General features: G+C 45.3%; 1 protein-coding gene across 1 annotated transcript in view; it reads left to right on the forward strand.

The window, feature by feature from the left end:
* The window catches only part of TMEM132D (transmembrane protein 132D), a 176,651-nt gene that overhangs the window by 128,774 nt on the left and 28,688 nt on the right, over window positions 1–19,189 (forward strand). Inside the window, exon 5 of the mRNA XM_044440942.1 lies at window positions 16,216–16,359. Coding sequence (XP_044296877.1) covers window positions 16,216–16,359 — 144 coding nt within the window. The remainder of the gene's footprint in view (window positions 1–16,215; window positions 16,360–19,189) is intronic.

The following is a 19,189-nucleotide window of genomic DNA, read 5'->3' on the forward strand; positions in this document are numbered from 1 at the left end:
TCCTTGACCATCCATCTTGATCTTTCCCTTCAGGCTTCCAGCACAGGTTGGAGATCTCCATGGTGCTGATCTCTTCCTGTGGTGCCACTTTGAGAACATGGACCAAATGGAGCTCTGCTAAAAATGGAACCACAGCAGAACCCCACAGCACGGCGCATCACCGTTTCCTGAAATGATGTGCATGCTTAAAACCAAAGAATAGGTCTGTGACTTCAGAGAGATCCAAACCCTTTCCAGTCCAGCTTTTTCAGAAGTCCCATTATCCACAGAACAGACCACCCTATCTCTCATCCACTTTTCCCACATATAAAAATTATATTCCATTCTCCGACACAATGCACCACAACAGATAAAAGTAATTTGTTAATATATTTGCAGGCTGGTACCCGTTGACTGCAATTGCTGATGTTCCCGGTGAAGTGCTCTGCTTGTTTTGCTTGGAAGCAATTGCTTCAAGTGAGCTTGAAAATTGCCTTGGCTACTCCGAAAGTGAGGCCTGAGGGCGGATGCACCTGCTTTAAAAAAAATTGTCCACAAATGTGTCCTCAGAAATGATGCACCATCCAAAGCTTCAGTGTTTGCTCAGTATCTAATAGGACTAGATTAATCAACTGAAAGCTTGGGTTGATTCATTGGCAGGGACTTCATTTTTAATGGAGAAGTTACATTTTACGTGGTGGATCTGAGAATGAATGGCACACTTGTTTACGTCTTGGAACTGCTTTTGTGAGGTTCTCTTCCTCTCCATTTCATCCTCAGCGAGATTCACAGCAACAACCCTGTGAGGTAGGTTAGGCTGAAAGGCAGTGACTGGCCCCAAGTCACCCAGTGGGCACCATTGCAGCATTGGCACTGGAACCCATTCTGCCGAGTTTCGGTTCAACACTCCAACCATGATGCTATCCTGGCTCTCATTCCCAGTAATACTGAATGCAGATGGTGGATGCTGTGAGAAATGGAGGCATTTGAAGAGAACTCCAGTTGCCTTCCGCCCCAGACAGTGCGGCGGAATTATGGGAATTTTGTGCAAAACATTTTGAAGGCCCCAGGAAGTCTGGATGTTCCACTATGACTCCTCATTAAGGGAATGTCCCTTCATTCTGAAAGAACATTCACTTTCCTCTCCCATATTGGAAGCACTCTAGTAAAAAACGTACAAATGCTTCTGTGCTAATCTGCTCTACATAGTGTCTGATAATGCAGAAATATTCAAAATAAAAAGAAAAGCAAGTTCTTATCACCATAAATCCCAGATCTTTCTACCTCCCCATTAACAGCTATCCTTTATGGACAATAAAACATGCATTTGGAAATACATTCTGAATTGCATCAGGTCAAACACAAGCTGGGTAGTTCTGCTTTTTCCAGTGTTTATGAGCCAATAAATATTCTTCCAAGAATACCTAACATGCAGATGGCATTTTATGGAAATCGGTCCTGCATTCTTGCAGACATATTTTCCAAAAGACTTGGGTTAGCATCCTGATTTGTGGAGCTACGGTCCAAAACCTTCCAGGCTTGGAAGTCCACTCTGCCAGCTTGCAGTCACTCTAGCTGAAGTTGCAAAATGGGAGGTGGAACAGTTTCAGGATGGGGGTTGCTAACCCTCTGGCATCTCACCAGCATCACATGTGAAGATGTGCTCTGTATACAGAAGTGGAGTTTGGCTGGGGAGGGTGGGTGAGGGATGTTCATTTCACAGCAGCTAACCTGAGTTCTAAAGGCAGTGAGTAAGAAAGGGACGGACAATTGCTTGGAGCTGTCCACCTTGAAAGCTACTAGCACTTCGCCAATGTCCTTAGTGAACCAAATCTTGACTTTGCAGGTGCTCAGGAAGAGTCCCCAGCAGTCTGCATTCTCCCCTCTACTTTGCAATCTCCCTTGTTGAGATGTCCTCATGGTTAAAAGGCCGAGAAATGTCTGGTGGATGGAAGAGGTCGACATGCCACAGAGGACCTCTTACAGTCCAAAGGTTCTTGGCGGCAGCCTGAAGTTTTTGCTCCTTACTAGCTGCTCCGTGACGTGGAGCTTGGTGAATTCTCCCTCCTGAAATCCCGAAAGACAGGACGGAGCTAGGTAAGAGTGGAGCCCAACTCCCTAGACTGCATGGCCTACTTGTTGCACTTCCTTCTCCACATATATATCAGAGTTGGTCTGACTTGCATAACAACAAGCCAATGCAAGAGCAAGACTAACAAGTTGGAATGTGGCAGTGGGAAAGAAAACCATGAAAATCCCTTGGATTTTCACCCCTTTCGTGGATCCAGCACGTATCCCTACAAATGTGTGGTAGGGCATGGGAGGCATTGAATAATTTCCCTTCCACTTCAGTCAGCAATCAAGTGTTCCAAAATCCTGAATATTTCCAGGTGCCTCCTTACGCTTTGCTCTTGACCACCTGCACTCCTACGGGATTCAGTGGCAACCTAGTGTCATCCTTCGCATCATCCCTCATGCTGGTGCGTGTGTTGGAGGAGGAGTAGATAGTGTGGTTTCTTAGCCCTTCAAATTACTTGTTATACAGAGATGAGACTGGAAGACCATTGGAGACGATGGCCCAGTAGCGTCGCCTTCAATTTCAACTCCCTTTTTTTTTTCCCAAAAATAAAACTTCAGCTATGAGCTGCCAGCAACCATTGCAGTGAATCAAAACATGTGGAACTGATGAAGGTGTGTGTCAGTGGGGGGGCAGGTGGGGAGAGCTACACACAAAGGAGGGGAAAAGCGTTTTCTGCTTTGCAAACTAACCCAACGCAGGCATCTGGATCTCATTGTGCAAATGGAACATCTAAACAGGGAGCCACCTGTAGCTCAAAGATGAAATTAAATCGGAATGAAGAAATTTTGAACAGTTAATTAAAAATCAAAAGCAGAGTTATAATAGAAGTAATTATCCAGGAGGCATTAAATCGGTTGTAAGCCCAAGCCATAAAAGAATTAATCAGAAAGAATTTAATGTTTGATACCGGGGTCTTACTTCCCCCCTTTCCACTAATGCCAAAATCCATTCCATTAACCAGTTTAATTGTTTGAGTCAAAGCAGACGATAAGGAAGATTTCCCAGAAAAATCAAACAAAAGGTGACCGAGTCTATGGAGAACAGCCTTTATGCATGAATGGAATTTGAAAACATGGTTGAAGGAGAGGGGAAAAAAATGTTTCTACTTGGGGGAGCAAAACTCATTGTGTCTATTATAATCCATGTTTCTAATTATGACTTAAATCCAGTTTTAGTCATTAATAAAGTTGACCCATTGAAATAAGAGGTACTTAACTTACACTTGGCCATGTGATTGGCTCAGTTGGTTCACTTTTCGATGCAAAGTTATGAAATTCATATATTCCAGACCTAAATATGAACCAGAGTGCAGTTTGCAGCAAAGACCACCAGATGTTTCTAAAATCTGCAGAACAATCTAGAAAAAGTTTTTTAAAACCTGCATATTAAATAAACTGCATGCAAATGTGTGCGCATGCACACACACACACTGCACAGAAAAAGCATATATTTGCAAATATGCAGACAGAACTGCTTCATTCAATGCAAGAATGCAGTTAAAACGATGTTAAGTTGTGGAAATGCATACAGAAAAATCAGATCGTTAGAATGGCAAATGAAACTGCCTGCAAATTATCATGCAGATGAAAAGTTGTCTGATGTGGAATCAGGAAAGGATCAACCAATCACTGGGAAAATGAGAACCATAGCAAAATCATGCTTGACACATCCACTCAGTTCTAGTCATGGTTAATTTCCACTGATTTTAATGCTCCCCCGCTGACCAAAGCTAGATCCAGCCCCACTGGGCACCCACACATGTTGCCGTTCTGGAAAAGAGATTAGGTGCTTCTCCCTTTCCGCTCGGGTCCTGCCATATTGTTCCTGCCATCACTGCAATGTGGCTCGAATTCCTGCCTTCCCATTGTGATAAGGACTTCTCCAATCCAAAGATGTGTACAAACATTCCTTATATCAGAATGGGAGGGATGTGAAGAATAAAAATGAATCCTATTAGGAAAATTGCTTGCAAAATAATAATTAGAATTCGAATCTATATTAGGCAAGCATGCTTAGAAAAATGCATATTTTTTGAGCGCTGTGCTTGTAATTAAGCCACGAGGGACACCTGTGGGGATGGGACAAAACATGCTTCTTTGGCCTGGGAATCCCAACCAATAAGAATCAAAGCAATTAAGCATGGCCAGTAAAATCAAGCCTATTGCTATCTGCATAGCTCCTCCTCTTCATCTGGCTATTTCCAACTTTGATTCCAAGTCTTTGTGACACAAAGGTGCCTCTTACTGTTTAGATGTAAATGAAATATCGGGGACTAAGTCCTACCAGCAATGCAAACGGAGAGCAATAATAGTTCATAACTACAGTAAATCCCCCTATTATCTGTTGACCTGTAATAGATAGCTAGAGCTGTTTATCCATCCATTCTACGATGGTTTGGAAGGAGCCGAACAATGGAGGCATTGAAGGAAACCCACAAGCAAGCAGGCAGGCGAAAGAGTTCGTTGTGGTATTGTCATCAGGTAATACCTCGTGTATAATCTCCCCATTTCCTTAGATTATGGAAATAACATTGCATGTTCCAAAGACGTAATCTGATGTTGAGATGAGATTTATTTTCTTGAGCGCGTTGAGCTGACATTAACATAAGTTCTGGGGGTAATCATTCCAGCGGGATTAGACATTAAACAATTGTTGCAGAACGCCGCCATACACTCGGCAGGGCACCAAAGCTGCCGTTTTCGTGTTCCTGGGGATATTATTACAAGGCTTGTCATGTCTTTTCTCTAATGGCTTTTCAGAACAGGGCTGCCACTGCTTAGATTTACAAGCGTCCAATCACTCGTTTCGTTTTGCAATGTATCCATTTGGTGTAAAACACTTCCGACCATGCTTTGCGCCGGGCTCCCACTTCCTCTTCACCCTCCCTCTCAGAGTCTTTGTTTATTGCTTTTCAGTGGGGTTGTGAAGGATTTTATTTCCCAAGTGGGATTCACTCTATAACTACTTATGTAAATCCATACTGGTTCGGGAGTGTGGGAAGAAAGGAGGGGGAAGTGCAGGGGTGGGAAGATCCATTCTGGTAGAAATATTCTGGGGACAAAAGAACTATGCTAGTAGATTTAGCAGATGTCTGTGTTTTCTGCAAAACTCAACCCCATCTTGTATTTTAGCAATTTGGGAGTGAAAGTCCACTTCCAAAAACTGTTAAGGGTGGCCAGATGTTCTCTTAGAAGTTGGTCTTGAACCCAAATAAGGGTGGCCTAAAATATGTCCCAAAGGGAAGCACCCATGTTTGCAAGGTCTCCTCTTTTATAGAGAGCAGGCCTCTAGTTCAAGGATTGCCAAAGTTCTGCCCTTGTATTTGAAGCTCTGACCAATGCAAGTCCAGCATAAACATCAAGTCCCATCAGTAGGAAAAGCTGGACCTTGAGGCTGCCCATCAAAAGCACCTGGACATCAGGCTGAGCAAGTACCTGGCTCACCTGGTCACCATACTCTGGTGGGAGGGACTGTATTTGCATTCAGAGTGTAATTTCAGTCTGTATGTCTCTCTCTATAAATATATACATATATGTGCATTAATATATGCAAATATTATGCAAACCAGTGCCTGCTTCTGTCTGTCTTTAGGGAGGATATATTTCCTCTTTGGGGAGTATTCATAAGTGATGACTTGACCTGCTTCCTTTCACCAGAGATTAGCTGACTGAGGAAAATGATTTTGGGGGTTTGATGTCAGCCACTAGAAGGCCCCGGGTCATATCCAGCTCCCTGAGAGATGCCAATGGCATCCCATGGTAGAGATAAGGTGGATAAGGGACCACAGTCCTGCTGGCAAAAGAATTCGAGGGACTGGGGCACTGAGAAGCATTTCTCTGATCAAGGTGCAAGGCATCTGGGCCAGACAGTGTGGAGTTGAAGCATTTTTTGCCATATAAACAGCATTAAGCACATCCTGTTGTCTGCCGGTGGAGAGGAAGGAGGGAAATGGAAGAGAGATTGCATTGTTAGCATCCTGTGGAAACTGGCAGGATTCTAGCTGAAATAGGAGGATCCAACCCAGACTGCTGTATGAAAAGGTCAGATTCTACATCAGGGATCATTAGGAAAGGAGCTGAAAACACACCTGCCAAGATCATAGTGTCTTTGAACCAATCTGTGGTGTGACACACTTGGAATACGGTGTGCAGTTCTGGTCATTGTGCTGAAAAGAGGGCTGGGGAGCAGAGCTGAAAAGGGCAAACAAAATGATCAAGGGGCTGGAGCAACTTGCTACAAGGAAAGGTTGCAGTGCTTGAAGCTTTTTAGCTTAGAAAAAAGGCAGGACGTGAGGAACATGGCAAAGGTGACGTTATGAAGGGAGAAAAGGGATTTCACTGCCCCATGGTACTAGGGGCTGGAGGAATCCAATTAAGCTAATTAAGGTTCCCAAAAGATAAATGAAAGTTCTTCTTCACGCAGTGTTAGGAATGGAGAAATCTATCAGTTCTGGATTCTCTTAGTTTCTCATTGCTCCAGCCTTAAACCTGGTTCTTCTCAAGTTTTGAGGGCTGTGACCTGAGTGTTGGGGTTGGGGTTAAACATAGGGTTAGGATCAGGATTAATGAAGCCTAGTCCATGCGGGCTCTGGAACACTCCTAGCTTGGGCAGACAAAGCAAACAGTCAGCAAGAAAACTGTAAATGTTGTAAATGTTGCTTGGCAGCACCCTCTTGATGGAGAGGGGTTTAAAATCTCATATGGGGGATGGGAGTAAGCTTTTGCTTAGAGTCAGGGCCATAAATTCTGGGTCCCTGGGCAGAAGCTGGAACTAGCCTGGGTTGTGCAGATGAAGCGACAGTCAACAAGACATCACAGGTGTTGCCTTGGAGTGCCCTGTGCTGCTAGAAAGGGGTTTTGGCACCAGAATTAAGCTTCGGGGTTGGGGTGGGGTTAGGAAAACCTGAATCCCTGTGCAGGTCTAGGGAGTTAGAACCAGCCTGGACTGGGCAGAGTCAGCTGGAACAGCCCTGGGTCCAAGTGCCTGCATCCAACTTACACTGATGACAGCATAGCCAGACCATTCTGTGTGCTGCCTTTTGGTGATCCTTCTGGATGGACAGGGGCATTTGCATGTTAGGCTTAGAGTCAAGGTTAAAGTTTACACCTAGGGTCAGGGCTAGTAAAGCCAGGATGCTCATGCAGGCAGCCTGGATCTGAGTTATGTTGGACAGACTGAGCAAATATTCCGTGAAGACACCCAGGCTGTGGCTTTTCACATGCTGCCTGGATGAAGAGAATTGTCCCTCTGCATCCGGGTTTCATTTCATGGTTAGTCTTGGTACAGCATGGGGTTTCTTTGCATAGCCAGAGCCCAGAAACAGCCTAGATTGGACGGGTATTACAAGCAGTTCATTGAGACCCCCGCGTGCTTTTTGTTTAGCACGCTGCCTGGACGCAGGACGTTTTTAGCGGCGTGGTAGCATCAGGATTAAACGGCTGAGTCAGGTTGAAGCAGGTCCCTGGGCCGGTCCAAGGGCCTGGGATGTTCCCAGGTGCTGCAGAGCAAACCTGAGACAAAGATGCAGGTGAGGGACATGTCTGACGAGAATGGGGACTTGCAACTTTCCTGTCAGAGTGCTGGGAATGTGCTGATGCTCCTACCTAAGGTACCTGTTAGCAGCAGTTAAGCCGTATGAGAGACGGTCAGCCTTTCAGAAGTGGGGCAGGTGGGGAACTGTAGGCCAGAGGGCCTCCTTCTCCATGCCAATTTTCTCTCGAGCTTTATAGCTCCTTCCGTGCTGCTCCACAGGGGCGAGCCTGTTTTGTGGATGATGATCAGCCCCACGGACAGCTCCAAGCCTTCCCAGCTCCTGGGATGGCTGTGGGGGCCCAATGACACACGAGTCGCAGGCCTCCATGGGGCAAGAAGCTCCAATGCTGGAACCACTGGCATTCATGAATGGAACACGGCTGGCTTCCAGGGCTGGGCAGGCAGATTGGCCAGCCCATGCTCTTTTCGCTTCTCAAGATCATGCACACTCCTCAGGTACCTATGATGAAGCCCACGCATCTGGCTAGTCAGTAGCAGCCTCCTTGACGCATTCACACACTCGCCAAAATGTGGCTGAGCTTGGGTTCAGTCCTGCCGGCACTGCTGCATCATAATTAAACGGCAAATAGATACCCTGCTCTATTGCACTGTTAGGACTAGCACTGGGAGCCCTCCTTTGAAGTCCTCTACTAAAGTGCTCATTTTGTTGCTCGAAACCCTTTTAAGCTGTCTGACATCTTCCTCCTCCCATCTCACTTCCTCCCTGCACTGACTGCACTCGCCCTCGGGGCGTTCGGCTTTCACGTTTGGCTTGGCTGTGGGCATGCCAGCCCTTCACTCCGGAGAGCTGCCGCACTGTCCGCATGTGTGAAGTTTTGATTGGGATTTGCTAATTTCCCATGACATGTTCCTGAGTTGCAGCCTCAGCAACTCACAGATATCAGATGCAGTCGGATCTGTGGACCTGAAGGCCTGATTTGAGTGAGAGGCGTTCTCCTTTTTAAAATGGTTTAGCCGATGGAGCTGGGAAGGCTTGGAGCCGAGACACAAAACAAGCAAACTGATAAAGCCACCAGCTTGTTTATTGGGGAGGGGGAGCTGAGGGAGGGAAGCTGCAAGCCCTTGTGCTTGTCACGCAAAGGACCCTGTTGAGAATCCACAACCAGAGACAGGAAATGTGGAGTTTTGTGGGACTATATTTTGATGCCCACCAATTCATTATGGGTTTCCCCCAAGCACCGGACAACCAGGTGGCTTCAGATCTTGGCTCATTGACTGACTTTGAGAAAGGGGTGATATGTGGAGTGGAACATCACTGCTGGCATTGCTGTTGGCATCCCCTGGGTTGCCTCTCCTGCAAAGGAACGAGAGATGCAACGCCGAAGTGCAAAGAAAGCGTAACAGCCCATGAATGCTGGTGTGAGCAGAAGCACCCTTGTGAGGAGGGTCTTTTCCCAAAGACCTGTTGGTCCCACATCCATATTATGCATGCTTAAGGGTCTGTCTAACCCACCTGCTGTGGGAAACTGGTCTCCCTGCTGCCTCAGGTAGAGTGCTCAGGTGTTAAAATCTCCACCAAACAACCTTGTCTTTTCAACAGGGATATTGAGCTGTGCTTTTGTCTCCCGTGGGTTGGCTCTCATCTTGGCCACCGTGATGTTATAATCCAATCTGAGCAACTGGATCAATAAATGCATTCTTCTTTATTACACATCTTCTTAGTATTCTGTTTTAATTCTATTATTACATATATTACAATTATATCCTAGCTTTTTCCTCCTGCAATAACTCAAGGTGGCTCATACGATCCTTTCCCTCTCCTTTTATTTTTAATAGAATTTATAATGGATTGACCTTTTTTAAAATGTCTGGATTTTATGCAATATGATGAGCTTTTATCATTCATATAGGCCAGCGACATACACAGTGATGTTTATTAAAGCCCTTTATCAGGTGATGGGGAAAATATAATTATAATTTGTTATTAGAAAGAACTGTAAGGAAAGCGGCCAAGCAGTGAATATATTCCACCTACATCTTTGCCTGTCAGGTAAGGGGACGTCAGGAGCACAGCCCGATAGGTTATGCCATTGTAAGACGGAAGCCTCCAAACAGGGCAACTTCTGTGCATCCCATCCCCTGCTAGGCTGGAGCGACAGGATGAAGGAGCGCGTTGGTGGTTACGGGGTCTGTTTGCTCATCTAGTAATAGTGCTTCAGCGGGGGGGGGGGGGAGCTGAACGAGGCCCAGGATAGCTCACATACCAGCCTCCCAGGTCTTCTCCACTCTCTGCACACTGAATCCTCCCTCTTCCCGCTCTCCAGGGTCGGTTGTCCAACCTCAGAGCCAGCCGCCAGGGTCCTTTCCATTTCTCTGCATGAGGGCAGAGGAGAGGAGTCAGATCTCCAGCTACACCGTCCACACTCCCATCACTCAGGCGGCGGGCAGGTTCACGTGACATAAGCTGCAGGGGTTTCCTGTGCTCCATTGCAAACACTGTCCTGATTGCAGTGTTGCATTTTCAACTTTTCTGTACCCATGTTTGGCTACACGCAGCCCTGTACACCTGGTGCTGTCGTGTTACCATGTACAAAGCGACTGCTGCTGATGTCGGAGGGAGAGAGGGGTGGGGGTGGGATTCCTGAGGCTGGCCACCTCCTTGAGGATGTCAAACAGTTTGGAGCATATTGGTTTAGAAGCTTACTAAATTTAAACAGAAGCATTAACACGGCCTTAGGCTCTCTTGACAGATATAAACTCTTCCTTGGGGGGGATTGCAGTAATGCTGTCTAATCAGCTTAAGGAGTTAATTAAACAGCTGTCACTTAGCTTCTTAATTCTGAGACTTGATGCTAAATAAGATTTGAAATTAGCTATGCATGGCTGAGGCGTGATCCTTGACATGCTGATGATGGCTGCCAGCCCAAGAGGAGAGAGAGACGTGGCTAGGTGTGATCTGAGCCAACAGATGCGGGCTTCCTGAAGGTGGCAGGCACGGACGTGTCCTGGGGCCCTCGGATGGACCATGCCCTCCCCGCCAGAGTGTCAGAAAAGCCCTGCTGATTCAACCAATGTATCCTGCTTCCCAAGGGACCCAGCAGGTGCCTCTGGGGTCATCCCCAAGTACGCCGGGACCCCTCTCACCTCACTTGTCTCCAGCATCTCCTGCTCAGAGGCACGCACAGCTACACACGCTGATTCCATTCAGAAGGGACCTGTGGTCAGTGTCTTGCGTTGGAGGGGGACCTAGTATTATTATTATTATTATTATTATTATTATTATTATTATTATTATTATTATTATAACATTTCTATGCCGCCCCTTGCCGAAACCTCGGGGCGGCTTACAACATGATAAAATACATTGAAATACAATAGTACATAATAAATTACCATTAAATATAAAAATACAAAAAATACATTAATTTACAAATACAAAATTAAAATTATCAGTATAAAATAAAAATATAGGAGGAGAAAGAGAAGGAAGAAGAAGTTGCCCAGGCCAGATCATATGTTTTAACAATTGAAATGAGTAGGGCATACGGTTTGCATGTGGAAGGTTCAGTCTTCAACTCAAGGCATCTCAAGGTAGGGCTGGGACAAGTCCCCTGTCTGAAACCCTAGAGATGGACTACTGAGCCCAGCTTGATTATTAGGTTATTTCTACATCTTGAAATGTGTCTGTGAGATTTCTGGAGACCATCTGCTAGCATTCATACCCAGTTTTGGAGTCTATCCTCCTCTCTTTAGTGTGCTCGTGCCTCCCACAACCTGATGCTCTCCTTATGCTCTGGGCTTCACCTCCTATCCATCTGAGTCAGCATGGCCGACGGCCAGGGATGTTCGGAAATGTAAGTGAACGCAGGCATGCTCATTTGGTGAGACATTCAGTGAAATATTTCCATGATCAACGATGGTAGTTAATTGCCAAGACCGTCCTCAGAACTTAAACAAATACATCCACATTGTCCCTCGCGATCCAGCATCTCGCTAATGTGTTGGAACGTTTTGATGATATTTTAATGGCTCTTTAATTCAGCGTTGTATTAAGAAAAGAACCACGGCAGATTATAGTTAATGCTAATGTGTTTATCTACAGGCTTCTCACATATTAATTGCTCAAAGAACAAATATGAAAAAGTCACTTAAAATATACATAAGTGGTTTGGAATTCCATGTGGTCCTGCAGACTTCCTGCTTATTAATGTCTCTGTGGTGTTGGGGAAGGCTTTGCAAATCCTATACTCTTTTACTTGGGTGGATAATCACATTATAGAACATTCCTACGACTATCAGTCCATTTAATTGTGATAGCCATTCCGGTATATGTCCAGTAAGGCACCAGAAAAGATGCCACTGTTGAGCTTAATAGAAGCTATCCATGTTGAATGTTGGCAGGAACCTATTTGGGGGAATGGATTTCAGCAACGTAGAGAAATGTAATCATGGATAGTTCCTATGAAGCTCAAAATAAAAGCTGCAATGGATAAGGATTCCTACTGATAGAGGAGTCACCAGCCTTCCCTATGTATCTTATGTTGTATTTTATGGTTTTAATGGTTGTGAATTACCAGGAAGGAAGGAAGGAAGGACGGACAGGTGGTCTGAGGGAAGAACTGCCATCCTGGGAAAATTTGTGGAAATAGGAATGGTACCATTCATATATTTCAAATAACATCTCCCATCATTCCTGATCATTCCTCATGCTGACTGGGGTTGATTGGAGTTGATCACTGAAGCATTGCCTTTGCAAGGTGCCAACCACCTTGGAACTCTTGGCCCTTTGAACCTGCGCTTGCTGGGCTTGTTTTGTGTAAATGTGACCATGGTCCTTCTCACTCCCAGCTAAGACACAAACGGCCGGATGGATACAACTGCCAGCAAGAAGACAATTTGTTGAAATCCAGTCTTCCGTTCCACCCTTAGAAGACCAGAGGCTCCTAACTTTATTATGTTAAAACTGTCCAGCTGGGCTGGCTTTGTGATATGAAAGGAGTATTGCCAAAGTCATTAAAAAAGGCATCAGCAAGGTTAGAATACCTGCAATTAGGGGAATACGGCTCACACTAAGAAGCTGGTTTCAAACTGAATACCTCTCCAACCTTCCCAATCGGAGTTAGCTTCACCCTGAGGGTGGACTGCCATGCTTGTGGGCCAAACAGCAGGGAGGTTGGATGCTACTCATTTGATCTCTTCTTTTGCTCTGACCCCAACACTACGGGAGTGAACAGGTTACATCTGTTCCCCTCTGGCTCCCCGGTTCAGACATGGTCTGGGTCATCCCATCCTCCTGGCTTATTGCTGGACCTGCTGGCTTTGGCATTTCAGCTAATTCCATCCCACCTCTCCTGCCAGTTCAGATTCTGATACAGAGGCACAAAATTCTGGGGAAGCAGAAATAGATTCCACATCCTTGCTAAAAGCCAAAGGTAGCCAGTCTTCTGATGGAATTGCCCTGCTCTTCTTTTCTGTAACTGTGTAGTGTCACTTTGAGTTCACTGGGGGGAAAGCAGAATATAAATGTAATAAATAAAGTCAGAGTATGGCATCTGATCTCTCTCCACTTTGCATCCACAGGAGCATGTGTGCATTGCAAGTCGGTTGTTTCTCATGCTCTCACCCTGAATTGGCTGCAAGGATCATCTGCATGTTTAAATTTCATTATTTTTAACAAAACACAAATACAAACCTTTGGAAGCCACATTTGCTAGGCAGCCTTACCAAAGCCATTCATTTTATTTGCTACAGCATCCCTCACAATTCCGTGAAGCGTAGGTGAGGAACATCACGTCCTTCAAAAGAGATTGGTATCATATGACGACTCTTCCTCCTCTCCCCTGCCTCTTTGGGGGTATAGAACAACAACTGATTAGTTTCCACGTTCTCGAACATGCTGGGAAATGACCTGCAGATCTCTGTCAGGACCAAACCAGTATCATGTTTGTGTCTTCAGAATGAAGTAATTTTGGGAGGTATTTTCCCTGGTGGGGATCCTTAAGCCCCTTCGTGCCTTGACAGAAAGGAAGGGAGAGCGATTTGCAAAGATATTCCACCCGCTGTTTAATCCGATCAGAGCTCTTGTAGTTCTCGTCTGCAGAGGAATGAGAAATGCATTATTGGTTTGGGATGCACAAATATTTCAGACACAAGCAATATCGAAGGAGGGCTCCTGTTCTAGCAGACTTCACGCCTGCTTAGGCCTTGCTTTGTCTCCCTCTTTCCTCTGTATGTTGCATATGGACCACACTTCGGCAGGTTATTCTTATCCCCATGCTACAGATGGAACTGCCAAGGCTGGACCGTGGAAGAAGAAGGGCCAGCCCTACCATAAGGCAGAGGGAGGCAGCCGTGGCAGGTGGCAGGTACCGGGAAGCTGCATATGATGTTCACTGTGCATCCCACTGTCTCGAGCCCCCTAAACCAGCCTTTTGCCTTCAGAGGCAGTAGAAGATGCTGTCCAACGGCTAGTGATAAAGAAAACTTGGACAGCCAGTCCGGTCCGCTCCTGCCCAGGGAATGAGAGAGGGCACCATCTTGTCTGTCACTTCAGGCAGCAAGAAATCTGCCCCAGAGGAAGGAGCAGTGCCTGTTGCTGACTCTGCTTCTCCTCCTCGCTCCGACTAGCAGCGCCTCGCACCCCAGTACCACAATCCTCTGTGCCCTGCCTCAGCGGTGCATCCCATTTGAACTCGGCAAAGCTTACTTGCAAGGAACCTGATGCAGGAATAAGCCGGAGTGATCATAAAGCGACAGGAAGTTGGTGAGCAGATCTATTCAATCCTATCCAAAGGCTACGCGTTTTCATTCTTCTTTTCTTTTGAACTAGAATAAAGGAGCCCTGTCCCTTTAAGATCTTCAAAGAGCACACTTTTTATCTATATCTTATTAGATTAGAGAGACTGGCGCTTGTTCACCCTGTCCAAGAGAATGTAAGAAAAGTCAACTTTGGATTTACTTCATTCTCAATCTCCAATTTATGTTCTCTCCCACAAGTAAAATCAGGTCAAACTTCAAAGCCCTACAGCGTGAACTATTTAGATGAAAAATTACCACTTGAGGGTTTGCAGGGATGGAAACCAGCATTCAGAGGAACCAAATGAAATCACGATCTGCTTGTTCTACATATGGACCTTGATTTTTAATCTTTAAATGCCTTGGAATTCTGAATAAGAATGAGATTCAAGGAAATTCACCCATTCTTTCTTTACCCAGGGTGAAAAATCAGCAGTTGCTTCAGATGAAGGAAGGAAATTGCTTTTAATTTACACTGTAACACAGAGAGTATAATTCAATCTTAATTGTATTCTTCAAAGGGTATTGTTATAGCCTGAGCTAGGTTGTACTGAATGTCTAAACACTGATCAACCACCATTCAGAATGGCTTAGGTGTGAAGATAACCATGCAGATCCAATAGAGACAATTCAGGAGTAATCATAGCACAATTATCTTTGTTAAGACCTGCCTAATCTGCATGACAAAGTCGTGATCAATCTTCTTTTAAGCACGTAAATTACTTATATTCTGCTAGGTAACTTAAGATTTCTGAGCAGTTTGCCCTGTGTGCCTATGTATCATATAACAGCCTGGGGCCAGGTGATCTGAAGGAATGCCTCATCTCCTGTGGACCTAGCTGGGCCCTAAGGTGATCCCCTGGGATCCTTCTCTGGGAGGCCTCTCCAAAGGAAGTAAAGAGGGTGGCCACCAGGAGAAGGGCCTTTTCGGCTGTGGCGCCCCAACTATGGAACGAGCTATTCAAAGAGGTGTGCCTGATCCACCTTTATTCTGTTTGGAGCCCTGTGAAAACTTTTTTTATTCTTCTAGTGTTTTAATGGTTAACATTTTAATCTGAGTTTTAATTCTGTATTTTATTCTATACCACTGCCCTATCTCTGTGCTGATTTGACTGCAATTGCGATGGTTTCGTTGTTTTGTTGTTTATACCTTGTCTTTGTTTTTCTTGTTACCTGTTTTAGCTTTTAACTTTTGTTAACCATGCAGAGACCCTTCAGCTATAGGGCAATATAAAAATTGTGTGTGTGTGTGTATAGAATTGTGCATATATGTGTGTGTAAATTGCATATATATAAAAGTGTGTGCATATGCAATATAAAAACCTATATTAAAGACCTATATTAAATCATAGAGACTTCAAACATATTACAAAACCAGTACAAACACAACAGCAAGTCAAGGAAAGCCGGAATAAGCAGGTACATTTTTAAGAGCCATCTTCAGGTTTCCACCTTCCAGAATACACATGGGAGCGCATTCCAGAAGCAGGGCGCCCCGACGGAGAAGACCCCATTATAGGCTATTACCTGACAATGTACCATTGGCCATAGAATGTCCAAGACGGCCCCCTCAGAAGATCTCGGGAGTCCCTGAGGAAGGCTGGCTAGCTATCCTGAGTTGCTTCAGGCTTTGGATGTTGCCAACAAAACCTTAAACATGACTTAGTAGCTATTAGGTGGCCAGTGCCATTTTCATATGCAAGCATAACATGGCTTCTTCGGCATTTGAACTCATCTAAGTCCACTGAGGCTTTCTCCAAAGTCTCCAGTACAAAACTGTAATTGGTGACATTGTACCTGTACATTATCTATGGAAATATTGCACATCTTCATCCGCTAGGCTGAAAAAGGTGTATCTTGTCTTTAAGGAAGCTGAGATCTTGAACACTGCCATTCTCACCGGGAAGACAGTAGCGGTCCCTGTGAAGGTGGTCTCCGTAGAAGACGATGGAACCGTCACCGATCTTCTGGAGTCTGTGGAGTGCAGGTCCTCTGATGAAGATGTGATTAAGGTAAGGCTTTGCATTTTAGAACTTTGCAAAACATCTCCAGAAGTTGCTGCCCCACAATAAATGCCAGGCAAGATGAAAGAGGCCCCCCTTTGTGATGTTTCTGGGGATGAAGGCTCATCTTACTTACCAAACGGGTGCTCATGAGAGGCAGTATCCATGAGGGGTTCGCAAAGAGTTGGGCACTGTTAATACATGAGATGCCAGAGTAAAGGTAGGAAGTGTGGTGTGCTGGTCAGTGTGCCGGTCTGGGACTCAGGAAATCTGGGTCCTTCTGGGATCTAGACACCTTCAGCATTCAGGACAGGCTGTCCCACTGAGCCACAGCCCTTCCCTGCTGGTGTCTGCCTCCTTCCTGGTTCAGCTCACACCGTCCCCAGACTTTATCTGCTGATCCTTTGGTTCATAAGAAGTGCCAGGGAGACTTCGGGAGACAAATGCACTCTCTGTAGAAATCAATGCAGGGTTTCCATTTAGCTTAACCATTACAGGTTGAGCCAACATGCTGGCAATATCTGATTAAACATGCCTCACTCCGCGTCTTAATCCAGGTGGCTTTATAAATCTTCCACTGATTTGGGAAATGGATTTACTTAAAGGAGGTTTAAGGAATGGGAGAAGGAGGACAAGGAGAAAGAAAGAAAGAAGGGTGGGGGTGGTCACAGAGGGTATGGCAGTTCTTTCCACTGTATCTCTGATCAACTTTTTTAGTATTATTTCTTGGAAAAGGAAAATGTAGAGTGGTGATAGGCAGATTTGTCAATCCCTGTCTCAGAGATTGCCAGGAAGGTATAGATCAAGATCATTCCATCCTGCTTCCCTACGAGCTTGTGAATATCTTTTGTTCAAAAACAAAAATCTGCATTCAGTTTGTATTTTTCTGGTGAGCATTTTTCTTCGGTTTGAGGTTTTGTGCACGTATTTCAAGGCAGACATTCACCTCCTCACAAGTATTTCTTCATGGCTGAAAAGATGATTTGTGGGCACTGTTCTTAAATATATGCATTTTGTGTGCATTTCTCCTAAGAAACACATGTCGGTGTTTCTCAGGTGTGCGTTTTCTCCTGAGGCATTTTACGTCTAGTTTGGTTTGCAGAAAGGCTGAGGTTCAGGGTAGGCAGGCTCCCTTGAAGCTCTAGTTTGGCTTGCTGAAAGCATCAGTAAGTGCATTTAAAGAGCCAAACAACATATTGATTGAGTGAATTTCCACCCATCAGAGAGAGAGAGAGAGAGAGAGAGAGAGAGAGAGAGAGAGAGAGAGAGAGAGAGAGAATTTATTTATTCTTTTCTTTATTACATTTGTATACTACCCAATATCTGAAGCTCTCTGGACAAATATGTGCATTGTTGTTGTTTTAATTTATTTCGGATTCAATCCAGTATGTTTAGCTTATTTGCATGCCCAGGCGAAGAGAAGGGGGTTGTGTTAGTATGCATGGATGGAAGAGGAGGAAGAGGTAGGGACAATTTCACCCGTGGAATGCAGGGTCCAAGGAGCAAGGTGCTTTAAACCTACAGAAGGGAAGACACCAGCATGGAGGAGGGAGTGACATCTTCAGACTTGAATGGGTGTTGCTTGATTTTGATGGAGCATAGGAGAAACATCTTCATGGCCAGGGCAGCTGAGCAATGGAACTGGCCTCACTAGGAGTCTTCAAGCAGAAGGTAGACAGTCATTTGAGGGGGGCATTCTTTCTCTGGATGTCCTACCTTCAGCTGAGTGAGGAATACAAGAGTGGAAGAAGAGACCTATGGATCGGACCAAGGGTTTAGCTAGTCCAACGTTCACAAAGAGGAAAGCCACAAATCTCCTATTGATTTACCAGGGTCAGTTCTCCTCTGCCAAAAGGGATTTGCCCCTTCCTCAGGAGACCCCTCAGCAGTGAGGAAAATGGAGGGGGGAGTGAGTGGGAGAGTGAAACAGAGGCGAGGGTGTGGCAGAAAGAGTCCAAGAAGGGAAGGCATGGCTCATACACTGCCTGGCTTCACCCACACCCATCAACAGCAGGTGGTCCTCAGCAGGCCAGCTCCAAAGAAACGTGTCCTCCATATCACACAGATGTGGCTCCTAGTCCTGGTTCCAGCCATTCCTGAAAATAATCATTCTTTGCCAAAGGAAGGAAATAGACCCCAGCAGTCCACATGCTGAAGGCTCAGCCTTGGTCTTTGATTCAATGGCATTGGCTAAGAGCCATGTGACCAGTGCTAAAATGGGATTTCGGTGCTTGGGAACAAGGTCATGACAGCAGAGTCTTACAGTGGAAGTCATTCCTTCCAGATGGGCTTGAGCTCACCACCCTTCCATTCAGAGATTAGCCTCTGCAAATATACATGGGGTATTTTCTTTGTTACGCCTTTGCAGAAATTCCATCTCATGATGCACAGAGGGGCAGGGAACAGTGATGACAAGGAGGGATGGAAGGAACTGCACTTCACATCTCATTAGTAGGCTGAAACATTTATGACCGAGTCCTAGGCAGGTAATGGCCATTTGTGTGGCACTGGAAATTGGGGGAAGCTGTTCTAATGACCTGTATTGCAAAGCTGTCAACTGGTCATGGTCTCTTGACGACTTAAATAATTGGGGGTTTCCAGCAGTGATGGCTGCTGATGTTGTTTTTAAGTGCTTGAAGACACTAGATGCTGTCAGTGAGAACCAATTAGTGATCCTAGGAAAAGGAGGGTCACTTTTGATCTCAGTATGCAGCACAGCACACAAACAGTAGACATTATTTTTCTTGCAGAGGAGGGATAAGTTGGGAAACAAGTCCATTCACTGAGCAACAGAGAAACCCAGCCCCATGGAACAGGGCTTAATAGCGACTTTGGAGAA

Source organism: Varanus komodoensis, unplaced genomic scaffold, assembly GCF_004798865.1.
Source record: "Varanus komodoensis strain SLA01 unplaced genomic scaffold, ASM479886v1 scaffold38, whole genome shotgun sequence".
NCBI lineage: Eukaryota > Metazoa > Chordata > Lepidosauria > Squamata > Varanidae > Varanus > Varanus komodoensis.